At 49.5% G+C, this 27,747-nt stretch overlaps 2 protein-coding genes across 2 annotated transcripts in view; one reads left to right on the top strand and one right to left on the bottom strand.

The window, feature by feature from the left end:
* hsd17b8 (hydroxysteroid (17-beta) dehydrogenase 8) overlaps nucleotides 1-25,473 on the top strand; it is a 29,548-nt gene extending 4,075 nt beyond the window's left edge. Inside the window, exon 7 of the mRNA XM_077590202.1 lies at nucleotides 25,422-25,473. Coding sequence (XP_077446328.1) covers nucleotides 25,422-25,442 — 21 coding nt within the window. The 3' untranslated portion in view covers nucleotides 25,443-25,473. The remainder of the gene's footprint in view (nucleotides 1-25,421) is intronic.
* Nucleotides 1,417-23,967, bottom strand: col11a2 (collagen, type XI, alpha 2). The gene is made up of 65 exons (XM_077590203.1): nucleotides 23,567-23,967; nucleotides 17,456-17,617; nucleotides 16,364-16,574; nucleotides 16,093-16,255; nucleotides 15,852-15,974; nucleotides 13,444-14,352; nucleotides 12,584-12,703; nucleotides 11,652-11,870; nucleotides 10,978-11,031; nucleotides 10,826-10,867; nucleotides 10,685-10,747; nucleotides 10,536-10,610; nucleotides 10,271-10,357; nucleotides 10,091-10,147; nucleotides 9,957-10,010; nucleotides 9,831-9,884; nucleotides 9,698-9,751; nucleotides 9,570-9,623; nucleotides 9,434-9,487; nucleotides 9,302-9,346; nucleotides 9,121-9,174; nucleotides 8,998-9,042; nucleotides 8,862-8,915; nucleotides 8,755-8,799; nucleotides 8,623-8,676; nucleotides 8,500-8,544; nucleotides 8,357-8,410; nucleotides 8,239-8,283; nucleotides 8,113-8,166; nucleotides 7,935-8,042; nucleotides 7,790-7,843; nucleotides 7,653-7,706; nucleotides 7,545-7,589; nucleotides 7,408-7,461; nucleotides 7,277-7,321; nucleotides 7,137-7,190; nucleotides 7,004-7,057; nucleotides 6,867-6,920; nucleotides 6,585-6,782; nucleotides 6,458-6,511; nucleotides 6,265-6,372; nucleotides 6,073-6,180; nucleotides 5,900-5,953; nucleotides 5,768-5,821; nucleotides 5,585-5,692; nucleotides 5,448-5,501; nucleotides 5,318-5,371; nucleotides 5,183-5,236; nucleotides 5,050-5,103; nucleotides 4,851-4,958; nucleotides 4,726-4,779; nucleotides 4,576-4,629; nucleotides 4,447-4,500; nucleotides 4,307-4,360; nucleotides 4,066-4,173; nucleotides 3,932-3,985; nucleotides 3,679-3,840; nucleotides 3,552-3,605; nucleotides 3,302-3,337; nucleotides 3,169-3,222; nucleotides 2,807-3,092; nucleotides 2,615-2,724; nucleotides 2,464-2,532; nucleotides 2,156-2,392; nucleotides 1,417-2,080 (listed from the first exon to the last, which is right to left on the bottom strand). Exons 1-65 carry the CDS (start codon nucleotides 23,673-23,675, stop codon nucleotides 1,934-1,936), a joined length of 6,222 nt encoding a protein of 2,073 aa, XP_077446329.1. The 5' UTR covers nucleotides 23,676-23,967; the 3' UTR covers nucleotides 1,417-1,933.
* Nucleotides 25,474-27,747: the final 2,274 nt, after the last annotated feature.

Raw genomic sequence — 27,747 nt, 5'->3', positions numbered from 1 at the left:
CTATCGGAATCAATCCAACCCTCAAAAACTATTTTATGGTTATAAAACCTCTACTGCAGCTACAGCTGCGACACAAAAAATCATCAATAATAACCTCGTACAATAGAAATATTATTTAGGAATATAGCCATATTTTACTCACCAAAAATCCTTTTTAACTGTACACAATATCCATCATCCTTTCTTTCCTCCTTCTTTTCTATCGCCATCGAAGCTAATGCTGTAAGTCGAGCCTGTCCTTTCGTATTTCTGCCATACGTTTTTATTCGATTTAGTGCTGAAAATGTTCGTTCCCGGTTGTGACAGGCTTGGTTGCTTTGGAGGTGTCCAACCTTTCTTAATGATGACTAAAGCAGAGTTGTTGAAGTAGTGCTTAAGTTCTGTAGCGGTTTTGGGTAAAGTAGTTGGTTACACTCACTTGTTTTCTGTAAACTTGCTGGTCTGCATTGTGGATTTTCCTGTCGTCTTTGGTTGCCCGGCGAGGTCGGCGTTCGAATTTCATTGTATGCGCTGTAGTACGATAAGAATGATTTGAACGAATCATCTGCATTTTGATACGTTAACATTTGGGCTTTTCCCCTTCAAGCCAACAGTGCCACCCCGTGGCCAGACTTTGTAGTGCAAGCCCCGAAAGAAAAACACAAGGCACCGAGGTCCTTTTACAAGATTATATATTACAGGAATTAGAAAAAATACTTACACACATTATAAAATCATACTTGTCGTTTTCAGCGCCGTATTTTTTTTCCAAGTTGAAATCTCTTTCATCAAAACAAACTAGAAATGGAGCCCGTTTTTTTTTTCAATGTAATTTTGTGTAAGGTTCTGGCCTTCCCTGATATATTTCAAAGCAAAACAACATCGACAAGATTTAACAAACAAAAACAGAAATCAGATCCACAATATGGCTGACACAGAGTGGGAGGTGGTCCCCTTCCTCCCCCTCCCCTGGGCCACCGCGGGCCTCCTGCCCCCGCCCCCTCCCTGGTCCCGCCCCCTGCGGTCTCTGGGCCCACGGCAACGCTTAGAAGCTAAAAGTCCAACCAAATCAGCGGCAACAGTGGTGGAGAGAGTCACCTTTTAATGGTTACACTGGGAGCAACATTGAACAGCACAGCACGGGACAGCACAAGACAGGACAGGACAGGACAGGACAGGACAGGACAGTCGCAGGGGAAACACAATCCAGCACAGCCGCAGCTCCTTCGGTCCGGTCTTCCTTTCGAAAAAGGCCCGGCGGGAGAAATAAATACAAATGGAATCGGCCGTGTCTGGCGGAGGGCAATGTCATCGAGGCCAAAGCACCCTGTCGGTTCTTAAATAAATACAATAGAATCTCACTCGCTATGTCTGTACAAATGGAGACAAACGGAGTCAAACTTTTGGCACAATTAGCACCTTTTTTTGCCACACGCCTTCTCTCAGGAAAACATAGATTTTTATTCAGCCAAGACGACATCACGCCACATTTGCACGGAAACCCATCCGCCCTGGCGTCGACGGAACGGCCACCAGAGGGCGCCAACAAGTTGCAAACTTTTTGGGGACAGCAGGGGCGGAGCCGAGGTGATGTTGACAGAGGGTGGCAGGAGGGCGGAGCAAGGGAGCGGAGGAAGTAAGGATTGCCAAGAAGATGAAGGGGGTAAGGGAGGTAAGGGGCGGGGTTTGGACCGGCCTGTATCACTTGGAAGAAACATGGTCCTTTCTTCTGAGACCTCTTCAGAACTTTTTTTTAGGGTTATTTTTTTGACGTTCTTTAATTGTCAGGAGAACGCCACCCCCATATGTGTGCGTGTGTATATGTGAGTGTATGCGTGTGTGTTACATATCATTTACAAGTTAATTTACAAATTATTTGGCGTGAATGGCTTGTATGTAGGTGTCTCTAAGTGTGTGTGTGTGTGTGTGTGTGGTTGTGTGTGTGTTTGAGAGATTAGCCTTGGAAGCACACAGGTCCCACTTCAAATCCAAACTGTTGGTTGCTCTCCCCAAAGTCTGACACTTTGATGTCCAGCAGAGGAAGATGTTCCACCTGTGGCGTGTTGATCTCCAACACTGTCCTGTCGAAGCCCTTGCGATACTGTGGAGACAAACGCGGGAAGACCGTTTACCCAAGACTCTTGGCCTTGGCCGTTGGTTTGGACTTTGGACTTACAGAGCATCCGTCCACCAGCGCTTTGATGTACGGGTTGGTCTCGTAGCTCAGCTCCTCCTCGTTGGCGCCCTGGAAGCGCAGTGCCCTCTCGTGGTTGTTCTTGGCGCTTCGGTCGGACCAGGCCACGGAGCGATGGCAGTTGTAGGTCAGGTTCTGGCGGGCTACCACGCTCAGGAGGCGGAGGAATCCCAGCTGGACCACACCCACCGGCTCACCGTCCGAGTCCGCGTAGTAGAACTGCGTAGGAGAAGCAGAAGATCAGAACTGTAGAACATCTCACGCTTTGTGGCCACGAGGGAGGGACTGACCTTTTCGCCTGTGGCGAACTCGCTGTACCAGGTGCCTGGAGTCTCCTTTTGCCACGAACTCATCTTCACCTGAAAGAACGACCACAAAATGCATTAGGTGGGACTTAGCAAAAATGTTGGGCTCCCCAGACCGTCGAGGAACTGCACGGACCGTGCTGATGCTCTTCTTTGGATACAGGCACGTTTCGCCGCTGGTGAAGTTACAGAAGACCTTGAAGGAATCTCTGGAACAGCCCTGGTTGGGGTCGATCCAGTACTCTCCTGTTTTTTTTTTCATTAGGAGACGGTGTGAACCATGACACGGATGTTTCACCAGAGCTCGATCGGGGAAACGTCTCCTCACCGTCTTGGAGCTCGGGCTGGCTGAGGCGGAGATCCTGGCAGGTTCTCGCTGGGCTGTCCTGGCTTCCCACGGGGTAACGCATGGTTTCAATCTCCTGTCGTAGTGAGTCCAGGGAACCGAAGATCTCCTCCATGCCTTCGCCGGCCGTCAAGAACTCTGCGCCGGCGGTATCGGAGGCGGGCATGTCTGGGTCGGACTCGGGGAGCAGCTGGCTGGCGTCGATGGAACGCTTGGACTTGGGGCTTCTCTGGATGGGAAGAGGCTGGATGACCTCGCCTGCCGGGCCCTGTCAAAACAAAAACGGGATCGAGTGTGAGTCCACCTTCACGTTCAGGTTTGAACGTACCAGAAAAGTCACGTACGGGGGGTCCTGGAGCTCCGGGAACGCCCCTTTCTCCTTTGGGACCAGAGCCTCCCTACAACAAAAAGTTAGAAGAAGAAAGATCAGGAATTTGGGCTGACATTTCCTCAACAACGCTAAAGTCCAATACTCACAGAAGCACCCTTTGCTCCTTTGACTCCTTCAGGACCCTGAGTAAGAAAGAAGGTGGGAGAAGGTATCAGTGCGACGTAGCCCTTGGAAATGAGGGGCCTGAAAACTGCCCTGAGGGGCCCCAACATCAATTGCCACAGAGAGGGACACTTTTGAGACCATGTATTTAAGATCTTTGTCCCCGCCACAAATTTTGAAAGCCGCTTCGAGATTTGTCAAAAAGGCATAAGAAAGAAAATGGCAAGCACTCACAGGAAGACCAGGAGGACCAGCAGGGCCAAGGGGTCCAGTGCCGCCGGGCATTCCCTGTAATCGGCGTCAGGCACGTCAGAACCATCGTTCTCATCGTGTACCTTGTACGTCGTCACGTCAGACTTACATTCTCTCCCTTGTTTCCGTTGGATCCGTGAGGTCCGGGCAAACCTCGGTCGCCCTTCTCTCCCTGCTCTCCTGAAGGTCCAATGAGGCCAATAAGACCGGGATGTCCCTTCTCTCCTTTGGCACCAGGGTCTCCTCGCAGACCCAGCAAACCGGAAGGTCCCTGGAGAGGAGGACGAAAAATTGGAGCCATGATGAGATGAATTCAGAAGAAGGCTATTCAATTCAAGAGAGGAGGACAAAGGTGGGCTTACCACTGGTCCAGGCGGTCCCTTTGGTCCGGCCGAGCCGGGAGAGCCTTGCTCGCCCTAAAATGTGCAAAACCCAAATCTTGACTTGCTGAGAAAATGCGGATTCCCCAAAAAGCAAACGCCTATCTTTGACTCACCACTGATCCTGGGAGACCTCGAAGACCTTCGGTTCCTGTTTTTCCTGGCTGGCCCTGAGGACCAACGGGACCGGTCTTTCCCGGTGGGCCAAGGGCACCTGTGTCACCCTACGACGGGACAGGTGCAAAATGTAAGGTTTTGTGCGCAGTCACTATTTACGAGGAAATGCGAGCCCAGAGTGAAAGAATGTGGGACCCGACCCAACCCAGCCCTCTTTCCAGGGATTTTGGAAGTATTGACCTTGGTACCCTTTTCTCCTTGGCGCCCTTCAGCTCCTCGCGTTCCAGCAGGACCCTGAAAATAGGTCAACAAACTGCTTGACATCTGCTACGTCAGCTTTTCGCGTCGTTCCGCCTCCAAGTAAGGAGTCCTGATCTTACCCTCTTTCCTAGAGGGCCAGGAGGTCCGTTCTCTCCAGGGGGACCAGGTGAACCCTGAAACAAGAGAGGTGGAGGATTGGTGTTGGCACATTTAAGAAGGCTTTGCAGGAATGATTCAGTTACACTTACAGATTCCCCTTGTTCACCGTCCTCTCCTTGTTCTCCTTTGGCGCCATCAGCACCCTGAGAGGGAAGCAAATAGGCTTGTTTGAACGTCTCTTTGATTCTTCAATGAAGCAAAGAAACGCAAAAGAGATGTCCATCAAAGGGGACACTTACTCTGGGTCCAACTTCACCGTGGGGACCAGGATCACCAGGGAAACCGACTGGACCCTAACGACAACAAGGTTGCACACTTAACAATTGAGCAAATGACAACATAGAAGCTAAAAAGAAAGTCTTACAGGATTTCCCTTAGGACCATCATCTCCAGGTCGTCCTCGTCCTCCCGCAGCGCCAGCGGTTCCAGGTTGTCCAGACTCTCCCTTCTCTCCACGCTCCCCGCGAGGACCCTAGATATCGGGCAGAAAAACCGTTATTCCGTCTGATGTGAATCTATCAACGGCCTCTTTTTGTCTCAGGACCAAATCGTGAGAATCTCACCTTCTTTCCTGGTTCTCCTCCAATTCCGGGTGGCCCAGCTTCTCCAGGCTCTCCCTGCCAAGTGTACAGTGCAGAATGCATATTTCATTGTGTGCAGAAAAAAATAATCAGAGTCAGAGTTAGAACACAGTACCTTCTCTCCACTCGATCCAGGATTTCCCAAGCCTCCAGGTGGACCTTGAGGACCCTGGAAAACAGATTTCAATTTGGTATTAACAGTGTACTTGTTCATCTCAAGGTAGTCTTGTGCAATGAATGGCAAACTCACATCAGCTCCGTTTGGTCCAGCAGGTCCACGGGGTCCTGGTGGGCCCGGAGGTCCCTGTAGATGTGCGCTTGGTTTTGTTATTCCGTTTCTTATGAATAGCATCTGCTTGGACGCCAGTCTCTCTACTCACCAGAGGTCCGACATCTCCGTTCTCTCCCTTCTCGCCCGGTGGTCCGGGCAATCCCTTGTTTTCAGAAAGGAAAGACGGTTTGATCTTTCTGGCCTTCAAAACTCAAAATATGATGCCATCGTTGGTCGTGGATTAACCTGCAGTCCAATTGGTCCGGGTGCTCCAGGGAATCCTCGGGATCCTTCGTCTCCTTTGGCACCAAAAGGCCCCTGTTGGCCCCTTGGTCCGAGTTCTCCATCAGCACCCTGTTCACAAACGAGAAAAGGAAGATGAGGCATCCACCTGCTGGGGATAACACGAAGTAAAAGTATGCTACTCACAGCAGGACCAGGTTGACCAAGGGGACCCATTGGCCCAGGTGGACCAGGAGGTCCCTAAAAAAACGAAGCATGAAAGCAGGAGTTAAACGAAATGTTATGAGCATAAGCCGTTTGTGGTTGAATTGTACTCACGTGCTCTCCTTTTCCTCCCTTGGCTCCCTTCTGGCCGTGTTCACCAACCTCACCCTGCCAGGACACGAAAAGTTAAGAGTCCTAAACGTCTTCTCAAGTGCTGGAACCAGCCCACGTGGTCCCCAAGATGTATATTCCCCCTAACTGAAACCTTTTCACTTCAAGCCACTGACCTTATCACCGTCCTCACCGGGTCCCCCAGGGGATCCGGCAGGGCCCGGAAGACCCACTGGACCCTGGACTCCGTCCCGACCCGCAGGGCCAATTGGGCCTTTCTCGCCCTGCGTCGCCATCGTAGTAACATCAACGGGTTAAGAAGGTGCACGTGGAACAAAACAGGTGGACCAAATTCGAGAAACACTCACAGGAACACCCTTCTCTCCAGCGTTCCCAGGGGGACCTTGTGGGCCTGGTCTACCAGGAGGCCCGACAGGTCCTGCTGTGCCAGCGGGACCTCTTTCTCCAGGAGATCCCTGTCGAGATAGAATTTAACAGTCATTACTGCTCTGAGCAGCTCTATGTAATTATGCGGGGCTACTTTTATAATTTGAAACATACAGCGGATCCAGGAGGTCCGGGGGGTCCTTCGCTTCCCTTTAGTCCTCCACCACCCTTCAGAGAAGAAAACCCGGAAAGAATTCAGATTTGATGGTGGACAACAATGTGTGGTTAATCAGATACTCACAGGAGTACCAGGCAGTCCTCTCTCTCCAGGGAAACCTCTCAATCCAGGAGGTCCATCTTTACCTGGACCTCCAGGGGGGCCCGGATCTCCCTTTGTGCCTTCCTTGCCCGATGGCCCGGAAAGTCCCTGCTCTCCAGGTGGACCCGGTGTTCCAGGATGGCCTCGCTCGCCTAAGGGACCAGTCTCTCCAGATGGGCCCTGGCAAAGAATTAGGATTGAGAAAAAACGGAAAGGTTTATAACCCCAAAAGGACAATTCCTACAAATTTGCGTCCCATCACACCTGAGGGCCGACCACTCCAGGAGGCCCTGGTGGACCCATCTTTCCTTGGAAACCCTGAACAAAAAAACAAAAACAAAACAAGTCAGGTGAGTTGCTACGTCCTCATTTTAGTGACAAGTGACAGAACTTCAACTTACAACTTCTCCTCTCTGGCCGGGGTGTCCAGGCAGGCCGTCCTTTCCTGGTGGTCCCTGTTGAGACATACGCCAAAAGGCTCAGACTAAACTGGATCTGACCGGTCCCTCCTGAGATTGTAGCGGGTTCACTCACAGGGGGTCCCTTTGGTCCGGGGAAGCCATTGGCTCCCTGAGGTCCGGGCAATCCCTGGTGACAGAGCCAAGCGTGACAAAGTTTAGGAAGAGGATTTCCAGGACGAGGAGCATGTCACTGAGCGGTCGAGCGGATCTCACCCTCTCTCCAAGTGGGCCAGGGGGGCCGTCACTTCCCGAAGTTCCCTGACGAGCAACGGCACAATTGCAAAAGACGCAATCAAGTGGAAAGTGTTGACCTTTAACTCAGAGGAGTTTCCGACGTGACTCACCTTTGCGCCGGGCTTTCCCGTGGTGCCTCGTGGGCCTCGCTGCCCCCTGGGACCCTGATGGACACAGACGGACGGCGTCATCATGAGATGAGCGACTAGAGAGAACTGGACTTATGTGAAGGGAGGACAAACGTTACCGTCGGGCCCCTTTGGCCTCTGGGCCCTGCTTTGCCTGCCAGACCCTGAAAGATAAGAGAAGACCGTCGCAAAACTAGAAAGAAAACACGGAGACGTCGATCCCTTACCCTTGTTCCTTTCTCGCCGTTGGAGCCCGGGAATCCAGGGAATCCCAGAGATCCCTTGGAGACAGCAAGACGTGTTCAAACTTGTGCACGGTACAGATGAAGCCAACCGGCCCATGTAACGGAGCAGATCTAATTACCTTGGGTCCTTGTCTTCCAGGGTAGCCGGGAAGTCCTGGAACTCCGAGTTTGCCCTAAAGCGCATGGCCTCTTGGATGAGTGCTGGCTCAACTCCAACCCTCAAACGCTCGGCAATCTTTCAATCAAATCACGACTAGCGCTTACCTTATCTCCGATGAGACCGAGAGGACCGAGCTCGCCGGGGGGCCCGACTCGACCTTTGGGTCCTTCTGGGCCATCTTCGCCTCTGGGGCCGGATACGCCGATCTCACCCTGCAAGTAGGCAGAGAGATGAATCTCCCACTTAATCAGAATTTATAAAGAGGTGGCTCTTCTTTGTTACCCGCTCTCCTTTGACCCCAAAGTCTCCCTTGATTCCAGTGAAGCCATCTTCTCCCTAAGGATACCAACAAGAAGCTCTGTGTTGGTTTCTAACAAGCAGAATTTTCCTCAGGAGATGATAACGCACCTTCTCTCCCTTGTGGCCCTTCAGTCCTCGGATTCCTTGCTCCCCCTGCAATCGAAAGGCGTTAGAAGCTTCTCCAAAAACTTTTGGACAAAACCGAAGAGCATTCAGAGGAAATGACCTTGATTCCGCGAGGGCCAGGATAACCAAGAGCGCCCTGGGGACCGTTAGGGCCCTGCAGACCAATACAGGATATTAATTGAATCCATAGTATTCGGGTTTTAGAAATGCATCGGGTTTTAGAAATGTGATAGCGCCACTGACCTGGTTTCCCTTGGTGCCGTGTGGCCCCTCTTTTCCGGGGTGACCCTGAAATGGAACAGTGGGCGTTTGAGTCATGTTTAACCACCAAAACAAACAACCACAAAGGTGAACTTTGGAACTCACAGGAGGGCCGTCAGCACCGGGCATTCCTGGCAGACCTGGTTTCCCTGTGGGTCCCTGCAGGAGGTAACAGTGGCCTCAGTTACACTTTTCTACTTTAGAATTTTAGAATTGGTTCCCCTTTCCAAGCCCTACCTTCTCTCCTGGGGGTCCCATGGCACCTTGAGGTCCTGGCATTCCCTAGAGCAAAAACAAACACGCGTTAAATGCGTTGAATACAAATAAAAGGGTCGTCGTCTTACCTGAGTTCCGGATGTCCCTTGTTGGCCCGGAGGTCCGGGTTCACCTTGGGGACCCTGAAACCAAAAGAAGAGGTGAGCGGGTCAACGTTTGACTGCACTTGAGAGACGTAAACTGAAGAGATGACAGGACGCTGACCAGGTTGCCCTTGGGACCAAGGTGTCCATCGTTTCCTCGAACTCCCTAAAAAAAGGAAAAGACGCAAGGTCAGGGAGGTGTCTGAGAATTTGCAAGAATAAAATCAAAGTCCTCGTATCTCACAGGAGGTCCTGGAATTCCTGGAGGGCCTTTGGGGCCAAGCAAGCCACGAGGTCCCTAGCGGGAAAGCAAAAAAAAAAAAAAAAAAAAAATAGATCAGAAGGAAAACAAGGCATTCTCGTCACAAATTACAGCCTCCAAAAGGAGGCGGTATTGGTAAGACATGTCGACAGAAAAGACTCACTGCTTCTCCGGGAAGACCTCTGGGTCCGACCTCGCCATCGTCACCCTGAGGACACAGACAGAGAAGGTCTTGGTGGGAAAAACGGGACAAGTCTTTCCCATTTGACAAAGGTCTAGATTACTACGACTCTACCCTCTCGCCGTCCTCTCCTTGAGGTCCAGCAGGTCCCAACACTCCGGTGTCCCCCTACAGACAAGGAGACAATTTAGCCTGTCGCAGAGATCACGATCTTGAACTTGCGCCCCGATGCTCGCTACGCTAAACTCACCCTGTGTCCTTTGTCCCCCGGTAAGCCAGGAAGCCCGTCAAAGCCACGGTCACCCTGCGGAGACGACCGAGGCGTCAATCCAGATAAACCCAGATTATATCAGGTTTTGAAATTGTTCTCGACGATACCTTGGTGCCAGTTTCTCCGGGCATTCCCCGGGCTCCATCGGCTCCGGCACGGCCCTGTCACAGATGGACTCTTAGGAAAGGGAGGCCTGGTCCGGCCAGCATGCCATTTTCCTCTCAATTTGCAAATACTCACTCTCCTCCCTGATTTGCCTGGAGGTCCCAACAAACCTTGAGATCCCCTGGGCCCCTGCCAAGAGCACCGAGAAGCTTCAAGATGGTTCTCTCAAAGGGGGCAATGCGTCGGCTTGAGCGTTCTTACCTGAGGACCGGGGTCTCCGCTTTCTCCTTTTAGACCGTGACTTCCAGGATTTCCCTGAAGGAAGCAAATCCTTTATATTTGCACTAATGAAAAAAAAAACATCTTTGCATCAAATAAGATTCCTGCAGGTATACCAGAGGTCCGGGACGTCCGGTGAATCCCATTGGTCCAGGGGGACCTTTCAGAGCCATCTAGAGTAGAAAGAATAATCGATAACAGAAAATGACGATAACAGAACATTTCTCCAAAGTGTTTCCACAAAATGAAACCCGTAAAATTGCTTTGATAGCGGACTGTACTTTGACTGTACTCACCCTAGCTTGAGACAAAATGGCGGCTGCTTGGGCTTCCTGCGCCGACACAACGGGACCTTTATCTCCTCCGCTCTGGCCGAAGCGGAACTGCAAAAGTACAAAAAGGGAAATGGCAGCCAAGGGCGGGTTTTGCCGGAGGTCAATGAGGGACTAAGACCAAATTCCTCAAGTATCCTTTGGTGTTCTGACTTTCCGAGCTCGCAACATCCTCCAAACCTCCCACAAGATGGGCAAGAAATGTCTTAGGGCTCGGGGAAACACTCACAGGGAGCATCACAGAGGATCCTGGTGGTCCGGGGACTCCGTCAGCACCAGATAGACCGGCCTTGCCAGGAGGTCCCTGCGACATATGTCAAAAGAAGTGAGCCTGGTGCTCATGCCCAGAAAAGCTCGGAAGCCCACGCGCAGACTCACCCTCTCACCGGGATCACCGACAGAACCGGGAGGACCGGAGCTACCGGGGGGGCCGGTGGGACCCTGAAACGGCGAGAGGGAACGCCGCGTAAAAAAGACGGCTTTTTGGTTAAGGACGACGACACGAGGTGGTGAACTCACAGACGGTCCTTCGGGTCCAGGAGGTCCCTCGATAAGCATACCCTGTAAATGAGGACTCAATTGAAGGACTACGCAATGACATTTGTCTCAGGTGGGACTCGAAGGTCCTGGCGAGCAAGTGACGGTGACAGAGAACACGAAAAAGGACTCACGGGCTCCAGCACGGCAGGATCTCCTTTCTCACCCTTCTGTCCTCTGTAGGCTCCCTGAGGACAAACAATAGCCGGCCGGCAACATGCTGGTCAGCGCCTCCAGACACGAGACGTTACGCTATCGCGTGGGACGGGGAAGAAACCGTCCGCGTCCTGTACCCCGCTCGAGGTCTCACCAAGTCCCGCGCCGGCTAAATAATACCGACGTGATTGCTCTGAAGCCAATCACGGGGCACCTTGGAGGACATCCACATTGACACCATGACGGGGTGAAAAGTGAATTGACCATGCCGCACAGAAGTCATGCGAGTCAACCATGGACTTCTGGCGTGAAAACCTGCTGCCACCGTGGACCGAGTTCTTTTCCTCCGCCGGCGTTCTGGTCCAAGCGGTTCTACATTTCAACTAAGCGCCGTAAAGAGAATTTGCTGCGCTTTCCAATGGCTCTTTACGACTGCATGCACATTTCAACCAGTGACGTGAGGATGGAAACTTGCCAGAATACTCGGCGTTGGAGTACCTCGGATTGCAACATTTTGACAAGCCCAAAACTGGAGCGTATCCTTGCCACCCCATCGGCCATTACGCTAAAGCGTTTGGGACGATGCAAGAACGGAACAAATTCCGCCACTCACGGTTGGTTGAAAGGATTGTTTTGAAGCAAAAGGACTTACGTCTGCCTCGTCTGTCACAGCGGACAGGGCGGGGCCAAAATCTCCCTCTGCCTCTCGGCCCTCGGGCACGGGCTCGCCGTAGTCACGATAGGAATAGTCGTATTCCTTGGTTCCCACGTCTCCGGTCACGTACTCTTCGGTGAAGGGCTCCTCCACCGCGCCTTGCGTCTTGGTGGAGTCCGCCTCCTCCTCCCCCGTCGAGACGGCGTCCACCTGGGTCTGTTTGGGGGTCCGGGCCCACCGAGTGGAAGGGCAATAAGAACCCAGCGGGGACAGTAAGAAGAAGAAGAGTTGTTTGCCAGGAGGGAAAGTTAGTAAAAGAGGATATGATGTAAGAATGAGTCTTACCTTGTCAAATCAGAGACAAGCAAAACACATCAACAATGTCTTCCCTTTTTGCCGTCAGTCTAAATCTACATTTAGCTTTGCTTACCCTCGTCCTCCAGGACCGACCAACGCAAAAAGTAACCCTTGTGTTTTTCCAAATATGACCATATTCGGTCGCGTAAAAACGTTAGAAAAGTTAATAACGCCACGAGTGAACTACCAGAAGCACGCCGCGGATGCGGGTGTTCTCTAGTTCGGCGAGAGCTTCCGTCAGAGACCCGAGCGCCACATGGGGTTCCCCTTCCGCGGCGAGACGGTGGCGGTCGACCCCGCCGAGGGGACGGCCAAAGCCAGTCTCGGTGTTAAGGACGAAAGGGGACTCCGTGTTAAGATGTCAATGTGGCGTCGGGTTCTTGGACGGCAAGCTTCTCGTCAAGCGGTCTTGTCTGACGGCGGCGCCGACAAGACGGTTATGAAGTGTGAGTTGCGCGGGGGCAGGAAAGTACCAGGTTCAAATTTCCCATATTCACTTGCCGGATCTCGTCTTTTATCTTAAGCGGTGTGTTACCGGCGTGGGCGTTGGCGTAGGCGTGGCCATGCGTTACCTGCGTGGGGTTCTCTTCAGGTGCCACCACCTCACCCTCGGACTCTGGCAGCGTCTCCTCATAGAAATAATCGGTCTCTGTGTGGCCGTTGTCAGCTTCGGAATATTCAGTGTCTACGTCCTGATTGGTCGAGTGGGCGGGAAAGGGGGGAGGGAGCAGGGAGGAAGTAAGCAGATTTGACCGGAAGAGCGAAGGTTAGTTCAGAGTTCGCCAAAGTGAGTGACGCGTTATAAGAAGAGAACACAACGGCTTTGTGGTGCTCTCCGTTTAACGGACAACCAGGAAAAGAAATGTCAGCCGCCCGCCGACTGCAAACGTCGCCCCGCGCGACCTTTAGGGAGTCGGCGTGGGCGGGGTGACATTGATTTTCGCTTTATCGCGGACCCACGGGGTTCGGCGGCGGCTTCATCCCGGGGAGAGAAGACATCGCAACCGATGCTTCGGGATGTTAGCGCCGCTCGTGAGCGGTTAAAGAAAACAGCCCCAGCCGACAAATTTCCACGACTTAAGTCCGCTTGGCGGAGGAAGGCGGGACTGCGCGAAATTTGCGTGAGGCTGCTTTGCAAATGGCTTGTTGAAGGCGGGAGAACAAGAGAGCGGGAAAGCGCCGGCGGATGTCGTGTGCCGTCACGGACCGCATGCGCTTCTCGGCGATTTGTGCTGCGTTTTCTTGACGCCTACCCGACCGACTGGAGGTCCAGTTTGGGCCGCTCGTTAGCACACTGAGCCATGCTTCAATGTGCGTGAAATATCATATGGACGGGCGCATATGATATATCGCCAGCGACGTCCGCCGCGGATGCGGAAACTGACCTCCAGTTATCGCGGGCCGGACTTTCCGACCCAAAGCGGAGTCATACCTGTTGGTAACCGTTGTCGTGTTTCTTGGGGACGCCGGTGCCGCTCAGCGCCGTCTTGCCGAACGGCGGGAAAGGTTTGTGCGCGGACTTGACGTCCAGGTCCACCACGGACTTGGACTTGGTGGGTCTCGGCGGGGTGGGCCGGGCGGGAGCCGGCGTGGTCGGGACCTTCTTGGCGGCGGGCGATTTCTCCACCACCGCGTTGGCGGCTTTGCCGGCCGTAGGCTTGACCGGGGGGGCTTTGGAGACCGCCGATTTGACTTTGACTTGAGAGGTTTTCGACGCCTTTGTGGGCTCCGCCTTTGCCACTTTTGTGGCCTTGGCGGCTTTGGTAGCTTCTACTCTGGAAGCGGAGGTCGCCGTGCTCATGCTAGTCTTCTCTATTTTGACCACTGTCTTGGTCTTTGCAGTGGTTTCCAATTTTGCGCCTTTCTTGCTAGTGGATTTAGCCTCGCCGCTAGCTTTGTTGTAGCTTTTGCCATCCACCTTGACTTCTTTCACCTCGCCGCCGGTTTTCCAGTTGGCCTTTGACTCGGCTTTCTTTGCGCCGAAGGTCTTGTCTACGACCACCTTTCCGTTGACTCTGACCTCGGATGAAGATGTAGTGGTTTTCACCACCACGGCTTTCCCCTGGGCCTTCTTCTCGGCCGCCGCTTTGGCGCCCTTGGCCGGGGCGGCGGTGGTCTTCGCCTTAGCGGCCGAGGTGGTCTTGATCTTTGACAAGAAGACGGCGGTGGCGGCGGTCTTGACGGCGGACTTGGATTTAGCCGCTTTAGCCGAGGACTTGGGCGCCTTGTTGGGTATGGGTGCCTTGACTACTTTGAAGGACCCGCCCTTGGCGGGCTTAGGCGGCGTGGGTTTGGCTCTGACCGGAGCGGCTTTGGTGGGGGCGGCCTTTCCGTTTGTCTTCTGACACCCCAATTTATGGTTTGGGTTTGGGTGGAGGTGTTGGGTGCGTGCGAGTGCGGTGGGCAAAGACACACGGAGAGGAAGAGGAGGAAGAGGAGGAGATGCGCAGGGTGGGGAGGGGGGACACAAGGGGGGAGAAAGGGAAAGACAAGAGTGGCTGTGTTGAGAAACAATGACATCAAGACGGACGGCAAAGGCTTGGATTATTTACTGAGACTGCGCAGGCATTACTGGATGCAGCAGAGGGCTTTTTTTCGTGGACTCCTTTTAAGCAGACGTTCAATTCGCCTCAACGACTGACTTCTCCAGTAATGCCATTCTCAACGTGGAACGACCGAGCGGTGTCGTCGGCCTGATCGCGACCGAGCCGGTTGTCGGGCAGAGGTGTGGAGGGCGTGGCTCTCTCGGGGGGGGGCGGGGAATCCCAAAAACATTGTGTTGTGGCTAGTTCAAAAGCGCGTTGTGCACAATTGGCCTCCAAGTGGAACACAGTCGAGGTTAGCTCCACACTATGCTAACAAGTTTTTGTTTTCTTTTGGCCCTGGCAAGGGTATTTAGTTTCGAATTTGGATCGGAACCACAAAGTCACCCGTCAAAGTTGGTCCCATTGGATGTGAGTAGAACTATGGCCACGCCCCTTTTGACCTCTGCAACAACCCAGCCATGTGGAAACATCAATACACATGACGTGAATAACACAAGCGGCGACGTTAATTATTTGCGCTGCCATGGATACGAAAGTCGCTGTTGTTTGGGAAACGCGTGGCATTTTTTGGGGAGTCCTCATCAAAGCACTGCTTGCTGGAGATAGCGAGCGCAAAAAAAGGAGACCATCAGCAAGAAGAAGAGGATTGAATCTTCATTCCCAAGAGCATTGCTAATCTCACAACGTGAGGGCGAAGATATGAACAGATGAAAAGATCACCCTGCTTGGTCATAAAGCAAACACATTTCGTCTGGAACCAAAAGAAGTAGGAGATAAAAATACACTCCGCCCAACCACAGCCGCCAGAAGCTGAGAAGGAAAGTGAAGCTCACGCCCGGCTGAGGAGAAGTTCAGGGAGGTGAAGATAGGAAGAGGACGGATATGGAGAACAGCACTTTGATGACTCATCAAAAACCTCAAAACCCCATTTGGTCTTTCTGAGGCTTTGACGCAGACTCCCTCATTGGCTTTCATCCCAAATGAAGAAGGAACGTTAGCTCCTCGTCCGTATGCTAGATCGCACTCGTCCAGGTCGAGGTCACCCGCAAACACGGGAGCCAATGGAGACAACGGCATCGCACGCGGATATCTGCCGAGTCCGGACCCGGAGAGGGTGGCCTGCTCAAAGGGCCAGGCCCTCCAGACGTGGGAATCGCAACAGAAGAAAACTTTTGGGTGAAAAACAATCCAAAGGAGACGCTCCCCGTTTTGAAAGTGAAAGCGCTCCGACGGGACCTGGTCTCGCTTCGATTGGTGTCTGTCAAACGCTGGGATGACTGCTTCTGGTACTCACGTAGGTGTTGGGGTCCTGCGCCTGCGTCTTGGGCAGGGGGGAGTCGCAGTCCGGGCTGTAGTGCTCGCAGAAGTCGTAGGCGGCCTGAGCGTTGGAGGCGATCAGCAGCTGCTGAATGTCTCCCTGATCAACGGCGCCACGGCCCAAAGACAGAAAGGTCAGCGGGAGGAACCCGGCGCCGGCGGGCCGCCGAGCCGCCGAGCCGCCGAGCCGCCGAGCCGCCGAGCGGGATGATCCTCACCTGGAAGACTTCCTCGTCCAGGAGGCGGGCGCCGAACACCGTGATGCCGTTGGTGTCCACCTCGGCGTTGTTGCCACGGGCCAGGGCTCGGCTCATCTTCTTCTTGCAGTCCACGAGCAGGGTCACGTTTTTCTTGGACACCGAGATGGCGATGCGGTGCCACCTGCGAGCGGCAAAGAATTACGCCGGACGAACACGCTAGCTAAGCTACTGCACAGCGGCTAGGTTTTTCTCTGCACGCCACGCAAATAGTCCGGCGCTGGGTACTGACTTGCCGTCGGCCAGGTTGACGCCTTTGAAAAGCGGGTAATCCTCGGGGGCCGGCTTGCCGTGCTGGTCCTCGTACAGGAAGACGGGCGAGCGGCCCAGCTCCACGCCCAGCTGTTGGACGCCCTGCTCGCTGTAAACGGAGAGGAGGAAGGCCTGGAGACCGGCCTGGGCCTTCACCAGGGCCATGATGGAGAAGTTCTCTGGGAAGCGACCTGCAGTGGAGATGCAAAAATGGTTGGTTTTGCCTTGGGTTTTCCCTAGATTTGAACCTAGGAAGCGTGCTAGCATTCGGCGTTGCCAACGTCTTGATTGGTATAGGTCAGAGGCGAGCTATGTTCCGCCGTGGTTTGCCGGAGGAAGTTGGCGTTTGTGTTTAGAACCGCTCCAAGCAATACCTGGCATCGACATTATATTTTGCCGCGTGTACACGTGTACCAAAGGTCTATAATGTGACCTTCGTGTCGTGGTAGTTCATATTGTTTTGCTATCAGCGCTATTCTTGTCATCTCTTCAATTAGACCACTGGTCCCCAAACTATTCCAGAAAGGGCCGCAGTGGGTGCAGGTTTTCGTTCCAACCGCTAAGAGGAAACCTTTCCACCAATCTGGTATCCTAGAAGTGCAATCAGTGGATTGGAGTCAGGTGCTTCTTTTTTCAGCAGAAACCTCATTGGTTAAACTGTTTGTGTTGGATCGGTTGGAACAAAAACCTGCACCCACAGCGGCCCTCCAGGACCGGTTTGGAGACCTCTGAATTAGACAATTAAAAGCATTCCGAGACTTTGCGCCATTCAAAGAATGTTCATGTGGAGCCAAGGATCACGGCTACACGTAATAACAGTCGGTCTGGCAGCTTGAAGCCGCAAAAACTCTTCTTAGTTCTCCTCCATCAGACGCATAATTACGTAGCGTATCTGAACATCGTAAACAGACCACGCTGGCGATGATTGAGGGTTTGCCACGTTGGGGAATTTCTTCAGCGCGTCGTGCTTGACAAAGCTATTGGCCTCGGGCTCCGCTGGGGACTTACCCAACCTAAGCCCACCCTAACCCTTACCAAGGAACCGATATTAGATGTTAGCGCTTGAGCGTACCTGAGAAGAGTTGCTTGGTCGGGGCCGAGATCTGGGCTTTCTTGCTGATGCGGTAGGCATTGTCGGGGGTGCCGGAGCGGCGGGATGTGCAGAAGCCCGGAACTTTCTTCACGCCCTCGGGGAGAGTCGGAATCTGCAGGGCTCGCAGTACGTCCACCGGTTCTGGGAGGGAGGAAAAGCCCACCAGACGGCGTTAGATTCTCGCTACGCTAGCCGGCGTGACGCCGTTTGACCCGTTGACTCTCCGGCAGATTTCAACACTTGGCCCGGGAGCACAATGGCGGCATTGAGCTGGGGGCGCCGGGCCAAGGGCCAGATTTGGAACCGGTTTCCCTTGCAACCTCATACTACGATCTAATGAGCCATGATAGGCTAATAACAGCAATTAGCCTAGTTTTGTACTTTTCTGTAGCACCGTAATCAGCCACAAGATGCCGATAAAGAGCGAGCTAATCGGAAAATTGCAGTCCGTTGTACATCGCCTTAGTTTTGCCAAAGAATAGGCTACATTTTTGCTAAAAAGTATGCTATAAACTAGCATCACAGCAACGTAACCTCGGAGTTGCGCTTTGTAATATGAGTCAATGAAGTTATGAGCTTAGAATGAATGGAACTTGGTATATTTTTTTGTCCCATTGAACTTTTAAGCACAATGTCGTTGCTTTTATCACTTCTGCCACTTGTTAGGTACGTTTTGCTATGTTTTAAATCACTACGATGAATTGTACTTGGAGCGCTCCTTATTTTAGGCGTAACTTGCTTTCAAAAGACACTCCTCGGAATATTTCACACAAAATGCAAACAATGGTAACCGTGCAGGAAGAGGAAAAAGCCAAAAGATTGTTTTCAAAGCAAAGCAGACAAACCCAAACATTGGCGGGCGGCGCCAAAGAAAAGCAGCTCATTAAAGTCAAAGCCTGCCATTAAGTTGACAATTAGGTGGCGTAGGAGGTGGAATGCCACGCGGCGGATTCGCTAAATGGAAAGGGAAAAAACACGTGCTGGTGGGAATCTTCCAATTCACTTTAGTCATGGCATAATTGGAAGTGATGTCATCATCATCACAGCCTTGTTGTACCATGAGTATATATATTTTTTCAATCCAATAACCCGCCCCAGTCGTTCCCTGCCATTAAAGGCAATAGTCCAATCCATTTTTACCAGAACGTCTGTTATTAAAGCAGCGTTTGTGTGCCATCGACTATAAAAGACGCCCAATCCATCATAACGGGAAGGCCGGCCGGCTTCGACCGTTTGACGTCGATGACTTCAAGTGGTGACGCTTGGAAATCGAAACAAAGAAATAACCAGGCAATATGTACTCGACCCACCCAAGATGGCCGCCAGCCACTCACGTCGTATTGAAACAGGAGAGTGCTTGGTAGACCTCCAATCTGGCGGTGTCCAATCATCCTCCCGCAGTCACTTGAAATGAGTTTACGACTCGTATTCAAGACCAAACTTATGAACGCTATTAATTATAAACGCTTATTTATTTATATATTTATTCATGTATTTATTTATTTATTAACTTATTACCTATTTATGTCTAAAATGTATTTTTCTGTGTCTGTATTCTCACCCACTTGCTAGTGTGACAACGAAATTTCCCGAATACGGGATGAATAAATCCAATCCAATCCAATCTAAACCGAGTACGTGACAAGCTCCTCCCCCTTGAACGGCGGCACAATGCGGCGTTGTTTCCATCCGACTCGCGGGCCGCCGTCACGCCCGCTAAAACAACACGGGCGCCGGCCTACGCCCGGAGATGGCAAGCCCGCTTATAATTGGACCCACCAACGGCTAGTTTGGGACGCAAGTTTTCCCCCAAAAATGTTGCTAGACCAAATTGTCCCGGTCCCGTCGGTGTGCTGTCAAATACCAGACGCAGACTCCAGCTGACACGTTGACCTCTCAACTCTCACCTGCGCACAACCGGCGCATTGTGAGCGAGAGCGCCACGCACGCCGTCACGCACGCCGTGTCTGGAGCTCAAAAACGCTCACCTTTTGGCTGTCCGCTATGCTAGGCTAGTGTCACAAAAAAGACACACAGTGCCCAACTTGAATGTCAAAAATGTCCCATTTTGACGTGATACAATGCTACTCGATGCTACATGGCACAACTGCTCTCTTTTACAGCAAAGTATTGTCAAAAGGGAGGGCTTGAATAGACAGCAAATGCGTATATGATCCTATTTGGACTCATACTATGCCAATAGGAGGATTTTTCCCTTTTGTAACTTTTGTAAATCGCTTGATTGCGAGTACTAGGCTCTGCCATTGGCTGGCGACCAGTCCAGAGCAAAAAAAACCTCCTCTCGGCCAAATGTATATATGTGCTAATATATGTGTATGTATATGTATAGGTGTATGTACACGTATGTGTATGCGTGTGTGTGTGTGTATATATATATATATATATATATATATATATATATATATATATATATATATTGATGTGTATATATATATATATATATTTATGGATATATATGTATGTTTATATATATATGTATATATATATATAAATATATACTTCAGAGACACGCTTATTTATTTATATATTTATTCATGTATTTATTTATTAACTTACTTCTGACCTATCTATTTATGTCTAAAATGCCTTTCCTATTCCTGCATCCTCACCCTCTTGCTACTGTGACAACGAAATTTCCCGAATACTGTGAAATTGTGAAATAATTTGACAATATTCGATCCGTTTTGGCTGATGTTGTTTAGTGTTCTGTTGAAATTCAACACATTTGCTAAATGGCAACCGAGGAACCATCTTGGGTCCTTCCAACTCTTTTGCCACGTCTTCCCGGGGCACCCTGTCTGAATCCTGTGGTTGTGCAATCTGGCGCGGTGCGGTTTGGGAGCGGCCAGGCTAGGCTAGGCTAGGCCAGGCCGCGCTCCCCTTTTGGAAGCCACGGCCGGACGGACCACCGCCGGCTGACCGGGCGGGCCAGCTCTTTGCCTGACCGCAATTCAACGTTGCTTTTGTTTAGGCTCTTCTGCGAACCTCAAGCCAACGTACACGTCCCAAAATAGGCCGTCAACCCGCTAGCGTTCGTTCCGTTTGTTTCCAAAGTTCCTGTCTGGAAACGGGACGGACAGACTAGCTAGTTCTCTATTTTTAAATCCGAATAAGAATTTTAAAAAAAAATCATATTTTCTACGTTCCCAAAAATCATTATATTATGACCTTTGACCTCATTACTTCATTTTCTGCTCTATCTTTCTAATGATCAGAAATACAACCTAATGAAAAGATTTTTTAGTCTGTCATTTCTTTTTCGACTTGTTTACAATTTACCATTAAAGCTAAAGGTAAATTAGCGAAAAGTATTGAGAAAAATCCCCCAAATGTATTTTTTTGTGTTTATGTTTTACTTTATTCTGTAGTTTTCTTTGATTTTTCTAGTACAAAACTACTACTTTCCAGACATTCCCTTTTTGTGTTTAAAATAGTTATCGGACGGCAGAAGAAAAAGGCCGTCTAAATAACAGTGCGCAGGAATAGCCTCGTCCGCAGACCGCGGCCTGTCATTATGGACGGCGCTGGCCGTTCTGCGACGCCTAGGCGCTACCCCCAAAAAAAAAAAAGGGATCCAAACCGCTAAAAAGCGGGGGCGGACGGACGCTCCACGTGTTCCCTCAAACCTGCGGCGGCCACCGTTCCGTCTCGAGATAAAGGGAGGGGTCGGATGAGCTGGCACCGCAAACTTAGCGCTTAGCGCTTCTATTAGCCTTTGACGTGGACTTGAATCGTGCACGCCACGACGGAGAAGGAACGTGGCCGGCCGAGACTCGTTTTGGCCGCCAATTCCGTGTCCACGTTTAGAATGTGACCACCAAAATACTGAATTTTAGCCTTCATTTGCTTTTTTTTGGGTGTCTTTGGTCTGGCTACAATTGGCGCCAGATGCTCCTTGGAATTTGCCAAATGGGAAACTTTGGCTGTCAAGCAATGTTCCCTCTAAGCTGCGCGCGTGCGCAATTGCGCACTAGTCTCGTCTTCTCTGCGCACAGCAAACCATATGGAGCGCGCAAAATATATATATATATATATATATATTTTTTTTAACTGTGAGGACGACGCGCGAACCACTCCTCCGCCGGGCCGCCCCATTCATAGATATTAATCATTACATTTTATTATATAGTAGACATGCACCTGCTAATGGCAGGTGTGATACTGGTGTGTGCCCACAGCAAATCATATGGAGCGCACAAAATAAAATCCCTTTTTTTAGCTGTGAGGCTGACTGACGCGCGAACCACTTTATGTGTAGTAGACATGCCCATAGCGAGCAATGATGATGTTGCTCACACCGGTACTACTCAGTGTGCTCAGGGAGGTTGTCTTTCTGCCCAGACAAACAAAAAAATAGCAGGAACATTGCTGTCAAGTGCATTTTGGTGTCCTCAAATGTAAAAGGGCAGAATTGTGGACGCCAAAGAGCTGTCGTGTGTCAAAAAAATGGAGCAATTTGTGCTCCTAAATGGTGTTCCTGCCAGGAGCAGGCCAACGTCAGGGCGGAAAGTGACCCTTGGGAACCAACCCGTGGCCCGAGAAGTTCCCTTTGCTAGTTTGTGTGGGGACTTAGCACTGTAGGTGGAGAAATGAAGGTGAGGTGAAGGTAGAGGAGGAGAAGGAGGAGGAGGAGGAGGAGGCCCTGACAGACGCTCCATTGAGAGGAGGCCATGTCGTGTTTATCCAGGAAGACGTGCACGCACAGAGCGTCCTTTGAGGAGCTGGCCTCCACGCTTTTAAACGGAAGTGGACGCGGGAGGAACGTCCATGTGGACAAAATGCGGGTGGCTCTCCTTTCAACAGAACCTCTTTCATGGCTCCCATTTGGGAGATTTTTCATTGTCTTTTATTGGACCGCCATACCGTTAGCAACGATACCTACTAAACGCTCAAGAATGACATTTCCAAATCAAAATGGCAGTGCAAATAATGAACGTAGCGACCGCTCAATATGTTAAGGAACTCTCAAAATTATATGGTGTTTTTTTTTTTTTTTCAAATTTGGGAATTGCAAAAAAAGATCATTTTAGTGCAAATATGTGGAAAAACACTGTCATTTTGACTCTTTCTTTAATGCAAGATATCGACATTAATGGACTCGAAGGAAGAAGAGATTGGGAGGAGCCCCAAATAGAGAAAAAAAAAAAGGGGTGGCCGTAGGTAGAGGGCGTTTTGGACGTCACGCCACAATTATCAAACAAACTTATAGAGAGGACCTTTCAAGCGGGCGTTTACACATGCGCACACACACAAACACACACGCACACACACGTTGGGCACACTGGCTGCTTTTTAGTCCCATAAGAAGGCATTCATGAGTGGCAAAGTCCTCGCCGGCGGCCAACAAACACACCGGTGGGGGGGGGCACGAGGGGGTCTTTAGGTCACAACTCGCCGCATTGTACCAAATGCGCCTTCTTTGTCGCCCTCTTTCGAGTCATCGTCTTTTGACGGTGAACAACGCCGAAGATAATTGGCAGCGGGATGCCAGGAGGCACCAATGGGTGCTCTGGTGTTCAGGCTGGGATGGATGGGGGCGGGGGGCGGCTTTGGGGGGCACAATTATAGGTGGCCCACTTGCACGCATGCGCATGATAAAACACTTTTTTTTTGTTGACCTAGGTCAAGGGTCGGGAACCTTTTTGACCAAAAGAGCCATAAACAAGTGGCATTTTCAAACATTATTCCTTGAGAGCCATATTCAGAATTTCAAAGTAAAAATACATGAAAATGTGTGCATTTAGAAATCAATGAGTATCAATGAGAGTATGCATGCAGAAGAGTCTAATGAAAAAAAAATATCATTAAAAAGGCACCAGTGGTTCCCATATTTTACCACACAGGTTAGCATAGAGCCATATACACCCATCAAAAGAGCCACATACGGCTCCCGAGCCGTAGGTTCCCTACCCCCTGGCCTAGGTGCTCCACGTTGACAGCGATGGAGGACAATTTTTAAAGTGACTTTCTTTGACCAGCTAAAAAAAAATCACTTTTTTTTTGTTTTCACTTAGCTCCAAATCGGAGCTAATTTAGCGTTGGAAAAATGGCGATGACGACGGCTCTTACCCGCTTGCGCCAAGCTGCTCCGGCACAAGGCGAGCAACAGGGCCGCCAAGGCCACGGAGGTCAGCCGCGGCCCCCGCTTCTTCCGGAAAGGCCCGTCGGCGATATCCATAGTCACGCGTCGTCGGGGAACTGCCGCACGCGAGGGTGTCCTCTCCCGGAAAGACGGGAGCTCGCCGGCCCACGGAGAACCCGAAAGCAAGAGAAAAAAAACGGGGGAAAGGTAGAGAAAAGTCACCCCTGGTGACGGACGGCGAAGGGGGGGTGAGGGGGGTCCCGGAAAGAAAAAAAAAAACCTGCTCTCAGAGGGGGCAGCCCTTTTAAAGCTCCATGGAGTCCGCCGGACACCTGAAGCTGGCGCTTTCTTCTCTTCTCACCCGTCCCTCGCTTTCCCGCTTGACTTTCTCCCACCCGAGTGAGAGCGTGCGTGGAAGGAGGGAGGGAGGGAGGGAGGAAGAGAGAGAGTTGACGTGGGAGGGAGAGAGAGAGAGAGAGAAAAGTGGGGCGTGCGTTCACCTGGAAAACCTCCAAAAATGCCCTCCACCAAGACTATAAAACGCCATTGAAGTCGTTATCGCCGTTTCTCTAGTTTATTTGGAGCTTTATGCGAGCCCGGCCCGGCGGGGGACGGCCAATCGGCGCTCCGTCCGTGCCCGGGGCCACGCCCCCCGGCCGCCCGGATTGGTCCGTCCGCCGAAGGGAAGCGCGTCCGGCTTTGATGGCCGAGGCGAGCCGGCAAAGCGGTGGCTTGCGGGCGGGCAGGCGCATCCAGCAATTATCCCCCAGGAATGTATAAAAAAAGCTCTTATGGTTTTCCTACCTACACATTAGCAAGAAAAATATGAATTTTTATCTTGTCGTTGGGATAAAAAAGAAAAATGAAGGCTTTTTATGTCTGGACATGTGAAAAAGAAGAAGACGCGCCAATGTTGCGGATGGTGTGTTTTTCGAAACGACATTTAAAATGTCTTAACATTTTAAATCCTTCATACGAGATCAAAGTAAGACGTCAATATACAAAAAGTATATAGTAAGGCTTTTTTTCTTTAAAAAACGACATAGTATAGTAAGGCTTTTTTATTTAAAAACGACATAGTATAGGAAGGCTTTTTTTCTTAAAAAACGACAAAGTACAGTAGGCTTTTTTATTAAAAAAACGACATAGTATAGTAAGGCTTTTTTTTCATTAAAAAAACGACATAGTATAGTAAGGCTTTTTTTCGTAAAAAACGACATAGTATAGTAAGGCTTTTTTATTAAAAAAACGACATAGTATAGTAAGTCTTTTTTTCCGTAAAAAAACGACATAGTATCGTAAGGCTTTTTTAATTTAAAAAACGACATAGTATTGTAAGGCTTTTTTTCTTAAAAAATGACAAAGTATTGTAAGGCTTTTTTTCGTAAAAAACTACATAGTATAGTAAGGCTTTTTTTCATTAAAAAACGACATAGTATAGTAAGGCTTTTTTATTAAAAAAACGACATAGTATAGTAAGGCTTTTTTTCGTAAAAAACGACATGGTATATAGTAAGGCTTTTTTACGTAAAAAAACACATTGTATAGTAAGGCTTTTTTAATTTAAAAAAACGACATAGTATAGTAAGGCTTTTTTATTTAAAAAAAAAAAAAAACGACATAGTATAGTAAGGCTTTTTTTCTTTAAAAAACAACATAGTATAGTAAGGCTTTTTTAAAAACGTAAAAATAAACGACATAGTATAGTAAGGCTTTTTTTTCTTAAAAAACAACATAGTATAGTAAAAAGCAGCCACGTTATCTTGTCACCGAGCGTTTTTTTTTTAATATTTGTATGTGAACTTTGTGTTCTAATGACTATCTTTTCTTCCAATATTTTAGTGGTTGTCATGGCAACAGTGATTGGACATCGATCAGGCAGTGTCGTCATTTTAAAGTACCTCCAGGTGAGTGTAAATCTATTGCTTTTGAGGGGGCGGACGGGGTTTCTTGGTTGCGTCCTGTTCATGGCTCGCTTTTTGATTGATAGGTTTATTATTAATACACTTTAATCAAAACAGGGAGACATCATTAACATAGACTGGCTACAACTTGCAAGGAAAATCACTCCCGATTCGCCCTGGTCCAGGATGATTCTAAAGAAAGGGCATCTTCCTCTGTCCATTTAGTCAGCACATAATCAAAACATTTAAGGTCATCTGATTCAAACAATTGCATAAGCTAACCGAATAACACCATTAAGGTCAAAAAACAACTGCCACATCAATCTCATTAGATCGGAAGCAAAAACACCTGCGTAAGAATGTGCACAAGTAAGGATACAAAGTGACCCGAGCGGATCGGAAAACCAAAACAACTGCGTAAGAATTTGCACAAATAAGCATAATAATTTCTTTACAAGTTAAACAGAGTCCCCGTATTTTTAAACAATAATGCGAGTATTTTCGGAAGTTGATTCGATGATCGCCATCTGCCGGAATCCAAGTCAAAGCAATTTAAGAGTCCCTCGTAGATCTTCATTGCCAACTCAGATCAACAGTCTCGGCCTGGAACATGGTGTCCCGTTCGCTCAATAGTCCTGAAAACAATGACCTGGCCTCGAAAGCAGCTGTGGGGGGAAAGTGCCCTCCAGCTTACTCGCTCCCAACATAAAGTATAGCACAAATTAAATTCTAACTTCATGACCTATTAAATGCTTAATGAACATATAGTAACATCCCAGAATAAACCCAACACTGATCATTTTGTGGCATTTCTGGGTAACTTCCTGTTCCATTAGAAACCATACAGTATGAAAGAGCTACAAGACCCCCGCTAGGACCCCTCGGCGAGCCACCTGCGGCCTGCGAGCCGTACGTTTGGCAGCCCACTTTCTCTCTCTCCCCGTGCATTTTCCCAAAGTAGAAGCTTGTAATTAAAGTCAAGCAGCCATCTTATTTTGCTGACTTTCTTCAAAAGGCTCTACTTTACTGGGCGGGGCTCGTACACACACACACACACACCACACACACACACACACACACACACACACCACAGTTCACCAAAATAGATCCCAGCGACGGGAGGAAACGTTTAGGCGGGGAGGGGGGTGCTTGGGTATGATTTTTTTTTTTTGCGCTGCGAGTCGGGGGGGCGCCAGGTAGAGCAGGAAGGAATTGACATGTAGTGATTTCGCTCAAAATGGCCGCTCGGGCGCCAGATTGAAGTTAGGGTCAACATCAAATTTACAGTCAGCACTGTTAGAGATGAAAACGGCTACTGTATACATTTGTGTCATTTAAGCGTGCAGCAGACGTGTGTGTGTATACGTTCAACGGCGGTATATTGTGCTTTTGTCTAGGAGGGAATTTTTTGGCTTGGCCAACGTTTTTCAGGCGTCGCCCTTTTTGGGATTGAATTTTTTTGGGGGAAGGGCGTGAAGGCGTGGGGGGCCCAAACTGACCACAAGTCAGCCTTTTTTTGTTGTGTTTTTTTTTATTCCATGTGAAATACTGCAGACAGTGCAATTTGGGGATTGAACTGGCCATTTCAAGGCCATTTTTTTTCAGGTTTTGGGTCCAAAACTGTGAGCTTTAATGTGTAAAAGGTTTGTTCATCGCAAAGGCTTTTTTATTTTAAAAACGACATAGTATAGGAAGGCTTTTTTCGTAAAAAAACGACATAGTATAGTAAGGCTTTTTTTAAATTAAAAAAAAAACATAGTATAGTAAGGCTTTTTTCTTTAAAAAAGACATGGTATAGTAAGGCTTTTTTTCGTAAAAAACAACATAGTATAGTAAGGCTTTAAAAAAAAAAAAAACATAGTATAGTAAGGCTTTTTTCTTAACAAAATGACATAGTATAGTAAGGCTTTTTTATTTAAAAAACGACATAGTATAGTAAGCCTTTTTTTTCGTAAAAAACGACATAGTATAGTAAGGCTTTTTTTATTTTAAAAAACGACATAGTATAGTAAGGCTTTTTTTCGTAAAAAAACGACATAGTATAGTAAGGCTTTTTTTCTTAAGAAACGACATAGTATAGTAAGGCTTTTTTTCTTAAAAAACGACATAGTATAGTAAGGCTTTTTTTTTTAATTAAAAAAAAGACATAGTATAGTAAGGCTTTTTTCTTAACAAAATGACATAGTATAGTAAGGCTTTTTTATTTAAAAAACGACATAGTATAGTAAGCCTTTTTTTCGTAAAAAACGACATAGTATAGTAAG

The sequence above is a fragment of the Stigmatopora argus genome, chromosome 21 (genome assembly GCF_051989625.1).
Source record: "Stigmatopora argus isolate UIUO_Sarg chromosome 21, RoL_Sarg_1.0, whole genome shotgun sequence".
Taxonomy (NCBI): domain Eukaryota; kingdom Metazoa; phylum Chordata; class Actinopteri; order Syngnathiformes; family Syngnathidae; genus Stigmatopora; species Stigmatopora argus.
The sequence above is the reverse complement of the archived record's forward strand: the minus strand, read 5'-3'. Positions and strand labels throughout refer to the sequence as shown.

Bases quoted from the DNA above. Each gene is read 5' to 3' on its own strand.
- col11a2 (XM_077590203.1), bottom strand. From the start codon at position 23,675: ATGGATATCGCCGACGGGCCTTTCCGGAAGAAGCGGGGGCCGCGGCTG. The intron at 10,358-10,535 runs GTGAGTGTTTCC...GTACTTTTGCAG, and splicing joins GATCCTCTGTGATGCTCCCT to TTCCGCTTCGGCCAGAGCGG. The intron at 4,780-4,850 runs GTAAGACTTTCT...TGTTGTCGTTAG, and splicing joins ATGGTCCTAAGGGAAATCCT to GGTCCAGTCGGTTTCCCTGG.